At 38.5% G+C, this 12,747-nt stretch overlaps 1 protein-coding gene across 1 annotated transcript in view; it reads left to right on the top strand.

The window, feature by feature from the left end:
• Positions 1-12,050, top strand: part of PDE7A (phosphodiesterase 7A) — a 70,594-nt gene extending 58,544 nt beyond the window's left edge. Inside the window, exons 6-13 of the mRNA XM_060243685.1 lie at positions 1,626-1,721; positions 3,886-3,986; positions 4,456-4,587; positions 4,926-5,017; positions 5,975-6,119; positions 7,841-7,937; positions 8,898-8,978; positions 10,335-12,050. Of these exons, the coding sequence (XP_060099668.1) occupies positions 1,626-1,721; positions 3,886-3,986; positions 4,456-4,587; positions 4,926-5,017; positions 5,975-6,119; positions 7,841-7,937; positions 8,898-8,978; positions 10,335-10,546 (956 nt within the window). The 3' untranslated portion in view covers positions 10,547-12,050. The remainder of the gene's footprint in view (positions 1-1,625; positions 1,722-3,885; positions 3,987-4,455; positions 4,588-4,925; positions 5,018-5,974; positions 6,120-7,840; positions 7,938-8,897; positions 8,979-10,334) is intronic.
• Positions 12,051-12,747: the final 697 nt, after the last annotated feature.

The raw sequence follows: 12,747 nt of genomic DNA on the forward strand, positions 1-12,747 counted from the left end.
AAGGAAGAAAGAAGGCAATTGTCCTTCATATCTTTTATCCCTCCAAGGAACTTCAAGCAGCACACATGTATTCTTCAGCTATTTAATTTATGGATGGCAGACTTATGGTGGGGAAGAAAGCTCCACCTTTTTGATGCAAGTAGCCCATGACATTGTAAATACCCCAGCAACTGCCTTGATGCTGAGAATTAGTAGAAAAGGAACCAAATTTATTCATGGAGCTTTTTGCTCCCACAATGCAGTGCTGCTGAACTAGCAAGAGGCCCTATGTTCCTTTGAATTTTTTGTACATGATTCCTTCCCCAACTTACTCCACAAGGGAGGATGGGGAAAATCCAACTCTGCCGGCACCCTTTACTAACGCTCTGCATAGAATCCAGCCCATTCTGTTCTCTTCTAATTTACCTGTGGCTGAATATAGGTGAATGGGTGTGAAGGCAGGAGCAAACTGTAATGCAAATGAACCTTTAGAATCACCATCATAGTGATTACTGTTGAACATTACACAATTATGTACTGACTGAAAACTTCAAGGTTTCTGTTGTCCATGGAATAGATCTAAAATACTGTGACTGTGTAAGTATAAATTATCAGAAATGATTTAAGCAAGCTGCCAACAATGAACTGCTTAAAGCATGTCTTACAGTTCAACACTTGCTTGTGTTTATAAGGCTTTACAGAGCGTGATGGGAATGCAAAAGATGGTGACTGCATTATTTTCCAGGACAGAAATGCCTCCAGTATGGGATAAATCTTTTAAATATTTTATAAGAACTGAATAAATCACATGTGAAGGGTTGCAAAATATGTGAGCTCACCTTTTAGTTCTGAGTTTGATTGTTTGGTATCTTAGTTCACTGCTAATGAATGTTAAAATATTAAAGTGAAACTATTACATTGTAAAGTTTTTAAAAATTATGTGTAAGAAGGCACCTAGAAGGAACTATATGCACAAGAAGAATAGTGATTTCCTTAATTTAAAAATACTGTTGGGAGGTTTTGTAATATTCCATATTCAGATCATTTTTGTTCTTGTGGCCAGGATAAAATTCATTCTTATTTCATAAAACACCAGAATGCTCTTTTCTCTTTTTAGGAATCACCTGTTTTATCATGTTAATTGTTCAGTAATTTTAAAAGGAATGCTATTTCCTATCTAATGATAGTCATCCAAATATAACCTTATCTATCATATTTTCCTTTAGAAACTAATTTCGTATGCTTCTAGTTATTGCTCAAGGAGCTCTGAAAAGGAAAGGAACTTTAAAATATATTTTGTTGCATTTATATCTTATCTGTCTTCCATTTTGAACATCTCAAGGGTCTCATGTGCACATAGGGTTCCCAAGAAATTTCTTTCAGACATTGAGCTGATCTGCTCCTTTAGTTGAGATGCTGTGTCATGTTCTTTCCAACCATATACTTAAATAGTTTTGGTGGACTGTGTTGGGTGCATTCACTAGTAACAAATCTGGTTACTTACTATGACTAGCAAGTCAGCTTCCTTTTTGTTGTACCTGGATCATCTGCAAGTGTGCACTATACTGTCTTGATTTTGTGTTATTCATGAGTAAAATTATTTATTAATTATTCCATTAAAATGGTTTTTTATTATTTTTCCTTAGGAAACAGTTTAGTCACCTTAACCTTCCACCTCTTTAATCTTCATGGACTTATAGAGCACTTCCAATTAGATACAATGAAACTCCGCAGATTTTTAGGTAAAACACTTCAACATGTTCATAATTTAAAACCAGATTGAAAAGTCCTGATCAGTCTTGTGTGTAAAATTCCAATAAGGTCCTTTCCAGAGAAAGTGCTTACCTGTGGCAATATCAATATATTCTGTTCCTTCACAAAGAATGAGAATTGGCAGTTAAAATGGCAGTTAAAATATGCTTTTATTATAAGAAGTTGTCATATACATTGGCTAATAGATCCCATGACCCCTTCCATACAACCATGTTCTGCTTTGTGCTCCAAGTATGTACCGTATTTTTCGGTCCATAAGGCGCTCCGGACCATAGGATGCACCTTCCTCCTGGGGGGCGATCCGCTGCCTCTGCCTCCGATCCGGCGCTTCCCCCGCGCCTGCCTGCCTGGCTCCATCTTTTTCAGGCAAGCGCTGGGATCGCTCCACATGGCCCCACCGCAAACCCATCGCTTCGCAAGCGCCGGCTGCGGAGGGGGCAGCGTGCTTCCTCCTTGTCTGTCTGCCTGGCTCTACCTCTGATGCTCAAAGCAAGCGCTGGGATCAGAGGGCGGAGGGAGCGATCCCAGCGCTTGCTTTAAACATCAGAGGTGGAGCCAGGCAGACAGACAAGGAGGAAGCACGCTGCCCCCTCCGCAGCTGCGCTTGCGAAGCGCTGGGTTTGCGGATGGGCCACGTGGAGCGATCCCAGCGCTTGCCTGAAGAAGATGGAGCCAGGCAGGCAGGTGCGGGGGAAGTGCCGGATTGGAGGCAGAGGCAGCGGATCGCCCCCCCCCCGGAAGGTACGTACCTTCTGACCATAAGACGCACACACTTTTCTCCCCACTTTTTTTTGGGGGGGGGAAGTGCGTCTTATGGTCCGAAAAATACGGTACTTATGTGGAGGAATTATGTTTTTCAACAGTGAAGGTGCTGTGGTATGGATTCCTTGAAAATGAAATTATCTGACATTTGAAGTGCTTCCTTAGGAAAAGTCTGGATTCCTGGAAGCAACTGTTGTGCCACTGTCTGGAAAGGCCCTTGTGCTAATGTTGCTCTTGGATCTTTATAAAAATGCATTAGGGGGTTTCCTATTGTAGAATAGTTTTATTTTGGTAAATTGGTTACCAAAAGAAAACAGCATGGACCCACAAGAACTTGGGTGACTTCTGATGCTTATACAAATTTGGCTAATTGATTCAAATGACTGAATTTTGTAGTCTGTATATAAAAATAAGGTCACACTTGTGTGTATTTCCCCTGAAATGAATGCAGATTGACTGATGATTTACATTTTCTGTAATTGTGCCTCCCTTCATAGTGCAGTAAGGAGGCAACCCCCTGTTTACAGGTATGAGGGGAAAGGCAGTAGGAGGGATAAGAGGTTACATCTTGGCCAAGATGTTTTGCTTGTAGGAGTGGAAGTGCCAAGCCCCAGTCACATTTGTATGTGTTAGCCAAGATTAAACCAACAGTCTCTTGAAGCTTTTGTGTGGTACAGTTCTGTGTGGCTTATCTGTGTTAATAAATGTGCAGGAGTCTGTAGATGATGAAAAGCTTATTTAAATTATCCAGATTACATATTATGGTTTTTGAGCCTTTAAACAGTCTTGTCTCTTGATTTCATCCATTGGACTTTATTTTTTAATATAAATTGTAGTCTCCATCCCTAAGTATTTTGGTGGGACCAGTTTAGTACTCTTTCAGAGGATTTGTTGGTGATCACTGTGGAGTTAATAATACCTTGGTGAAGAATCTCATTTGGTGCTGTAATAGTTCACTCCTTTTGGCCAAAGATTGTCCTGTTAAATATGCTGGTCAGTCAAAGTGGGGAGCTCAGCATGATCATACATTCATCGAGGGAAATGCTATAATAACACGATGGTGGAATGGCACTCCTCCCCTTCATCTTGCAGGAAGCTTTCAGTATGACCGTGTAGGATTCTGATTGTGTGAAAGCCTTAGTCATGGTCTTCATCCCTTTCCTGTTTTATGAAAACAGAATGAACCAGGCATTCATGCATATAGCTTGGTTTACATTAGAGGAGAGAAGCTATTTGTGTGCTAGTACTTGATGTTTGATGTTGCAGTGCCTACTTCAGCTGACTAAAAACAATAACTGTGCATTACCATGTATAAAATTCTCAATTAATGTACCATTTATACCACCTTTGGTTTTTGTTTTGTTTTTTTAGTCATGGTTCAAGAAGATTACCACAGTCAAAATCCATATCACAATGCGGTTCATGCTGCTGATGTGACTCAGGCCATGCACTGTTATTTAAAGGAACCTAAGGTAGCAGTTTTCTCTTCTTTATTGCAGAGATGTCTAAATGGGTAATGGTAACAGTTGTGTTGGTAATGAAACTTCAACTTCATGCTGAGTGTTTTAACTGTTGTTCTAGCACTTGGTGTTTCCCCTGTGTGTTTGCACAGAGTGGGGTGTGGAAACTACTTTTAAGTGTCTGAGAACTGAAGCTCTGAATGACTGGGGTGTTTTTCACTGAACAGCAGTTTTCCATGCCATAGATCACATGTGGCACAGGTGCCTGCTGTTTTTATTTAAAATAAATAAATTATAAATTTCATTAATAATTATCTTCCCTTCCCATGTTGTTTATATAGGGAAATCTGAAATCCCACAGGTGATAAATAAATGAAAAAACTGATTGGTTTGAAGACTAAATTTTGCCTTTTTAAATCCTAACCTAATGTTTTGTACATATTAATAGTGAATACTCATGTGGACATACATTATATTACAGCTTGTCAAATCGCTAACTCCGTGGGATGTTCTGCTCAGTTTAATTGCAGCTGCCACTCATGATTTGGATCACCCAGGTGTTAATCAGCCTTTCCTTATTAAAACAAACCATTATTTAGCAACTTTATACAAGGTAAGTGGAACATAAAGACTCCTTTTTTGTTATGAAGCCATGGGAGTAGCTTTGCTCTTTTAAAGAAGTAGGGTTATATTCTACTGCTTTTCTGTTGGTGGAAGTAGATCTTTTTCTTGCCTTCCCTTTCCCAGATTACCTTCAGACAAAAAGCCATATGACAAGACTTCAATTTTCCTCAATTACGTCACTGACAATATTGTCCCTCCTTCCTCTTCTGTTAGTAGAGTGGTGCAAGATACAACCCATAATTAATATACTGGATTGTTCATTCATGAAAACAGTGTGTAGCATTTAAAAAAACCCTCCTCAATACTGGTAATATGTCTTTCTTTCAGAATACCTCAGTACTGGAAAATCACCACTGGAGATCAGCTGTGGGGCTGCTAAGAGAGTCTGGATTATTTGCACACATGTCTCTAGAAAATAGGTATATGTCAGGTTGACCTTACACATATAGATATAATGGTTTTACTGTACAGTGTAGAATACATTGCAGAGTGAGTATTTTAGATTTATTTGAGGTGGAAATTAGAAGGTCTTGAAATTTCAAAATACATTTCCTGTCAGTTTTCCTCTTTCCTTGATTTTTCTCTGTTTTATAATACAAACTATAACATAGTTATACCTGTTATTAGGGATGGGCACAAACTGAGGGAAATGGTAGTTCATTTCATTTTGTGATTTGTTTGATTTCTGACCTGGTTCGGGTTTTTTTGGTTTGTATGGTTCAGGAGATGTAAAACTCATTGGGAGTCTTCAGCAGGCTTTCCTCTAAACCCCATCCAAGTTTGGTGAAGATCGGAATGTCCAAGTTATAGTCCCCAAAGCAGGTGCCCTGAGGAAAGCTCAGCTTCTGCTCTCACAATAACTCTGTGCTGCAGAATGGGGGTTCCATGATTGACTCCAGGAACTGCCAGTCAAGCTGCTATGGATGTTTCTATGGCTCATAGAAGTCCACCCCCAGTGTTGCCTAGGAATTTATTGAATCAGTGCCAGGCTGTCTGAGATAATGAACCCAAAAATGAGCCAAACAAATAACCAAGGTCCAGTCTAGTTCAGAACGAACCATGAATTGGCCCAATTCATGTATGAATCCTGATTCATGGTTCAGATCATGCCCATGTCTACCTGTTCTCTGTTGAGATGCACATGTAAAGTGCATACATTCATTTTCATTTACAATATGTTTAAGGAGTTTAAAGACTTTAAATAGTTACAATGTTGTATTCCAAGGAAGATAATATTGGGAAAATGGTTTTGTTCATTTTAATCACAAGCTTAGAACCAGGGTTGTTCAGAATTCATGAGTAATCTCTGAATTTTACATATGGATTTGTATGTAGAAAGTGATTTTCATGCTGCTACCATATATTTCCAATTTCAGGCAACTGATGGAAAGCCAAATAGGAGCACTGATTCTTGCCACAGACATCAGTCGGCAAAATGAATATCTATCCTTATTTCGTAGTCATTTGGACAAGGGAGACTTATGCTTAGAAGATGAGAACCATCGCCATCTTATTCTTCAGGTATTTTACTAGATTATGTTGTCGAAGGTTTTCATTGCTGGAGTCCATTGGCTGTTGTAGAGTTTCTGGTCTGTATGGCCATGGTCTTGGCATTGTAAGCATGTCACAGCCCAGGAAGCTCCCACAAGATAATGACTTAGCCCTACCCCACCTGTCTGAGTAGATATAAATTACCTGCCTACCAACTTCATCTCAATTTGACCCAGAAAGAACTTCAGTTTTCTGAGTTACACCTCTGAGGATGCCAGTCGCAGTTGCTGGCAAAATGTCAGGTCTCATGATGCCAACACCATGGCCACACAGCCCAGAAAATCTATAACAACCAATTTACTAGATTAGTAAGACAAAAAAGTAGCTGCTATTAAAGAACTTAATTTCTTTGTTGTCTGTTGTATAATAGTGTTTAGCCACTACACATCCATCTGAAGTCAGCCTGTTTGTGTTCTGTAGTAGTATAGTTTTTATACAAGCATAGTTTGCCAGTACAAAAAACTAAGGTTTTCTGTTTGTTCACAGAAACAAGTGCAGCACATGTGTCAAATGTTTTCCTCATTCTGATCCACCAGTGTTTCTCGACCTTTTTCTGGCGGGACCATCTTGAGAGGCAAGAGGGTATTTTTCTTGATGCTGCCTCAGTTCTTTTGCTTTGCTGAAACTGCAAAGAAAAGGCACTTACAAGAATGCTTACTTTTTTTTAAAAAAAGAAGAAAGCATTGTTTTTTTGCAACAGAACAGAATTCAGTTGTCATCATTACATGAAATGATTGATTCATTATTCTTTCTGTTGGATTTTGCTGGTTGGAAATTTGCTTGTGTGACTGTTAGCAAATAGTTTGCTTTTAGAATAGGCTTGTGCAACTCACACACTTTGGAACATCTTTAGGGCAGTGCCATTTGGCCACCTGTTTGATTTGTGGTGACTTGGCTTGAATTAAATGGGGAGGTGATTAAAGGGCTGTTTAAGTGCACCACCCAGCTAATGATTTAATGTGCCACATGTTGTTGGAGAAGAATGGATTTTGACTTCTTCATTGAGAGAGGCTAAACAAGCATTAAACAAAGCACAATACCACCCCTAGTTAAAGCAGGACACTCTGCTCAAGTCATTCTTTTTTCTTTGTGAATATCATGTGTATTAATACAGACTGGGAGACAGTATATTAATAACTAGTCTTTACGTAGTAGGGAGGGCTGTGAATGGAACACACAATATTTATAATAGTCTGGACATAATAATTTTGGGTTAAATTTTTATCTTCAAATTTTAAAAATGTAATTTTTAGGTAAGTGCTGTTAAATGAAAAATAAACTGAACTGTTTGATGTATTGTTTCAAATTACGACCAAAAGGAAGCCAAAATGACTATTTTTTAAATCTTGGGTTAAAATTACACAGCAGGCAGCTGGAGTACCTTTAAGTAAATATTCCTGTTTTCTTACTGATCTAGTGTTGCATTGATTGAGAGAAGCTGACTTGTACCTGTTCCAGCGTATTTTCTTCCCATTCATGTTGGCTGTAGTTCTGTTCAGTTGCAGTCAGGTTTCTTAAAAGTGCCACCGAGCAGGGAATTGCAAGCCTCCTTGTTATCACTGTTGTTAAATAGTTTTACGATTTTAAAAATAGTTGCTTTCTGTACCACATTGTAAACAACGAAGTTTGCATTATAAGTTGCATAGTTGGATTTCCCTTTGAATACAATGTGATACCATTTCATTTGCTAGATGGCTTTGAAATGTGCTGATATTTGCAATCCCTGCCGGACATGGGAACTGAGCAAGCAATGGAGTGAAAAAGTAACAGAAGAATTCTTTAACCAAGGCAAGTAATGAAAAACAAATGATTTTCACAGTGTAATTAGATGTGTGACGGTTACCTGGGCTAAAAATATGTATTATAATTAATTGTAAGAGATGCTAATATGCACAATTATAGTGGCTTCTTCAGATATTTTAATAGCAGGCATCTTTACACTTTGCATAACACTTGAGATTTCTGTTTACCTTAATTAAGGTTTCCTGGATAAAGAGCTGTTTTATTGTTTTAAAAGATTTATTTTAACTACATACATTAAATCTGTAATCTTAAGCACATTTGCTAAGAAGTAAGCCTGATTCAACTCAGTAGGACTGGCTTTGAATAAACATGCTCAAGATCATGCCCATGAATTAATAGCTTTAATGCACTGTTTGTATATGCTGATTTATGTTCCCAGTGCACTTGAAATAATATATAATAGTGCATGCCTGAGTGCCCAGTAGATCAGGTTTCTGTACCTCTGCACATTTGCAGCAGTATTTTGAGTTCTGTAATTTTGCAGATTCCCACTAGGATTATATTGACATTTTTGTATGTATAGTGAAGTGACATATGTGTTAAAAGATGACATCTGTGTCATATGTGTTTAAAAAATTACAGCTCTGCAAGGTGATTGTTGAATTTTCTCTGTGTAAATGTTCAGTGGCTAAGGTAAAACTATCTCTTGAAGGTAGTCAGAAACTGAAGAAACAGTTCCCCCCCGCTAGATGCCTTCTCAGTACCTATCTACAAAAGTAGCAGGGAGTTGAGTCATATGTTCATATATTTAGCCCTGAAAAAAATAGATCTGTTCCTTGTCTGGTGAATGTGAGGGCTTTTAATATTGCTTATACTTGTAAAGCACTATAGAGAAGCTGTTGGAATTTTTTTACATGTTTTGGTTTTCTAATTATATATTTAAAAGTAATAGTTTCAGATTCTTTGATTTTAGAAATTGTCTTATTAATCAGTATTTCTTTGTAGGAGATGTTGAAAAAAAGTACCACTTGGGTGTGAGTCCATTATGTGATCGACAGACAGAAACTGTTGCCAACATCCAGATTGGTAACTGCAGAGCTATATGAACAATTTATTACAATGCTCACAAATTGTGATGTTCCATTTTATATACATTTCCTATATATAAGCAGGACTATTTTTTTTTCTTTTGACATTTGTTGTGGGACATCCCAGGTAGGCATAAAAAATATTTATGCGTTAGTTCCCCCTATGCAGATGGCCTCAAGCACACAACATGTTCCATGAGCCACATCACATTTACAGCAGCTGAATATCATAGTGTGAGAAACATTAAGTGAAAACAGAGACAAGTAGAAATTTGGCTTCTGAAGTCTCTAGCAGGTTTTATAAACCAGCACAGAGGTAGGAATTAGAATCAAGAACGATGTACACTTTCAAGGTTAGGGGATACATGTCAGTCTTTGCTGCTCAGTGTCATTCTGCAGCATGGAGATGAGGAAGAGATTAAAAACATCTGTTGAGTAATATACAGCTAAGGTTCAGGACTGTTGTTTTTCTCTCAGTAGTCAAGAAAAATTTCCTAACTTTTTAATCCCCTCTACCTTCCCTGTTTTTTATCCCCTCTCTACCCTCACCTGAGCAATCCTCCCAATCGGTGGAAAGGTAGAAGGAAAGTTTCTTCCAGGATGGCAAGCCATTGCCAGGAGAAAGGGGGAACCGAACTTGCCACATCAGTTTGGGCAGGGCCTGTTTGGGTGCATTCAGTTCAAGGTTTGGTTTGTGGGCCACCTCGAACGACCCGTCTTAGGTTCATGACCATCCCTAGTTGCCAGTACTGAGGAAAGTTTGTGTATGTTGTAATTCTCACTCAGTTTTCAACTAGTATTTGAAAGAAAAATGTTAGTTTTTAACTGCAGATGATGTATGAAATGTATATATCCACAGTACTTTGCAGTTTTATTAACATCAGGGATTCTTCAAATGTTCTATTTGCATAAGCCAGGGGTGGCCAACAGTAGCTCTCCAGATGTTTTTTGCTTGCAACTCCCATCAGCCCCAGCCATCGGCCATGCTGGCTGGGGCTGATGGGAGTTGCAGGCAAAAAACACCTGGAGAGCTACCATTGGCCATAAGCTTTTAAATGACCAAGTTATTGAATCTGTTTAAATACTGCTGTTACTTTTGTGCTGCATTTATTTCTTCATGTGTTGATTTTTTTGTGATGTGACAAGTTTGATTGTTGAGATAATTTTATAATAGAAAGGGCTGTTAAAATATTTTAGTACAATTTAAATTATCACACTGATTATTTCAAATTGAGCTTCTACTTCAGGCAATGTTTTTATCCTCCATATAAATCAGAATTAAATCAAGCATAATAAAGTTTAAAATGCACAGCCTCTTATTGTCTTTAATTACAGTGTATTTCCCCCTCTCTAGGTTTTATGACCTATTTGGTAGAGCCATTGTTTGCTGAATGGGCAAGATTTTCAAACACCAGGCTGTCTCAAACAATGCTTGGGCATTTGGGACTGAATAAAGCTAGCTGGAAGGGCACGCAAAGGCAACAGTCCAGCAGCGGTGATGATACTGATCCTGCATTTGAAGAAATGGACTCTGATGTAATACCTCAGGAAAATCGACTATCCTGACACCAGGATCTGCTTGACGAACTGCCTCTTGCCCAATATCTGCAGAAGAGGGTTTGAGGATTAATATTTTTTGTCTGACTGCCAAGGTTTCAGTATAAACAATGCCAGCATTATTTATTTTCAAGTTTTTTCTTTGATCAAGATCTGAACACAGCAATATCCATATGCCTTGGTTGGCTTTTGCATGGAACCCTGAATATGCAAACCAGAGGCATGATTGAACTTTGATGGGGAGAAGACAAGGTGTGTTGTTATGTGCCACATTGTTTTGCTTTTTTTTTTTTTTAAGAAGAAGTTTAAAATAATGCCTTCAGCGTTACCATGGGACATGGATGACTCCATTTTCTTGGATTTTAGCAACTCCATTCAGTCCTTGTCCAAAATGTGGCAATGTGAAGTGGCCATTTTTGGCTGCCTCTGGCAAGAACTGATGTTTACAAATGTACCTGGAAACTATAGGTTTTAAACTAAATTGTGCATGGCTGTGAAGGAACCACTAACTTCAGCAACAACAGATCAAATCTGAAACTGCAGCTCGTTTTCCTCTCACTAAGAAAAACCTACCATGTGTCATAATTTGGCTGTGGTTAACACAAAGCTCAGCCAAATTTAACTCCATTGTAGAATGGGATTGCAGGATTAACAGGCAGAAAATACTTCTGAATTTTGGAAGGGGAGGTGGGATGGGGTTGAGGAGAGGAAGAGTTCTAATTGTTTTAAGATTCTGCAGTGAAGACATTGCATGTTGTTTTCACTATTGTACACTTGAACTGCACATGCAAGAAAAAAGGTGGAATGACTATGAACACCAGAAACAGCTCAGGGTATTTGCCAATCTGAAATATAGTGGGATGGGAAGTGTGTCCTTCAAAACAAGGGTACCAATGCCCCTTTCGCTGCAGTGTGTGTGCGTGTGTGTGTGCGTGTGAATAATTTTGGGGGGGGGGGAGGTGGGGAAGATGGGGAGGATTTGAAAGGCAAGTTTTTTTATTTATTGTTTTTAGAATGTGACATTTTCATGAGCAGCCACATGGGGGGGGAAACTAACAGGTTGCTACAGCTGCCTTAAACTATGCACAAAGCTAAGTGACCAAATTTTGTTGTAGACTGAAAAAGTGCATTGTTTACTTATTCCTCCCTCTACTGAAATGTTACCCGTTATAGGTTTTTTGATGTGAAAAGGAGAAATGTTTTTAAGGACAAATTTTAAGGACTAATTTTTAAACTTCAAGCATTCCTTTTTTTTATAATTTGTTTTTTACATTGTTTTAAGTACTGTAAGCACAACTGTAATCTATTTTGAGAAATTGGTGCTTTCTTTTTTTCATTTGTATTTCCCTTGTTCTTACTGTAAAGACTGTTTATTCCATTCTGTTTACAGTTCGCAACAGCCATTTTTGGGAGAGAGCTTCAGTGTAAAGCCATTGGTTAGAGGCTTTGCCATACTCATTTTAATGTGCCTGTTGCTGTTAACTTTTGATTAATAAAAAAACTTTTCACATTATTTTCTGAGTCTAGCCTTAGAGGTGGAGAAATAATTGAAATGATTTTCTTCATCAGCCTCTCTGTGGCTCCTTTTGAGAACTATTAGAAAACATCTCATGTACCTGTTTTCATAGAAAACCTTGGAAGGGAGGGGGAAATGAAGTTGTTGAATGGAATGGCAGTTATTTCAATTAGTTTGCCAGTTTCCATTCAGTTTAGTTAAAAATAAGTCATGCTGAAATTGTGTGGTTTTAAATGGACAGTACTGGGGGAAGGGTCAGTGACTTTTTTAAAAAAAATTGTGACTTGATGCTTTTCCCTATGAATGTCACTGCAAAAAGATGGCGCAGTATAGACATGGTTTAAAAAATCTGCAAAAGGAAGAGAAAAAATATTCCTATTACTGAATATGCACCTGGAAGGCTAGGGCAAAGCGTAGAACCCTCTCTCTACTAGAAAGAAGGTAGTTTGAGCCTACTCAACTCTGAACATTTATTTTACTAATTCAGGGCCAAACTAGACATTTGCTTTTCTTGGAGGTTGGGATTCCCAGATCCAGCTTGGGTTTCCTAGAGCCACACAGCAGCAAGGAATGACTATTAAAAATAAAATAAAACAGAGTGCTCCCTTGACCTAAAAAACCTGACTTCAAAAGTCCTCCCTCTGACTGCTGCCAGAGGGAGGGAGGGCTCCTGTCCCTCTGCCATTTCCACAGG

Source organism: Heteronotia binoei, chromosome 7, assembly GCF_032191835.1.
Source record: "Heteronotia binoei isolate CCM8104 ecotype False Entrance Well chromosome 7, APGP_CSIRO_Hbin_v1, whole genome shotgun sequence".
Lineage (NCBI taxonomy): Eukaryota > Metazoa > Chordata > Lepidosauria > Squamata > Gekkonidae > Heteronotia > Heteronotia binoei.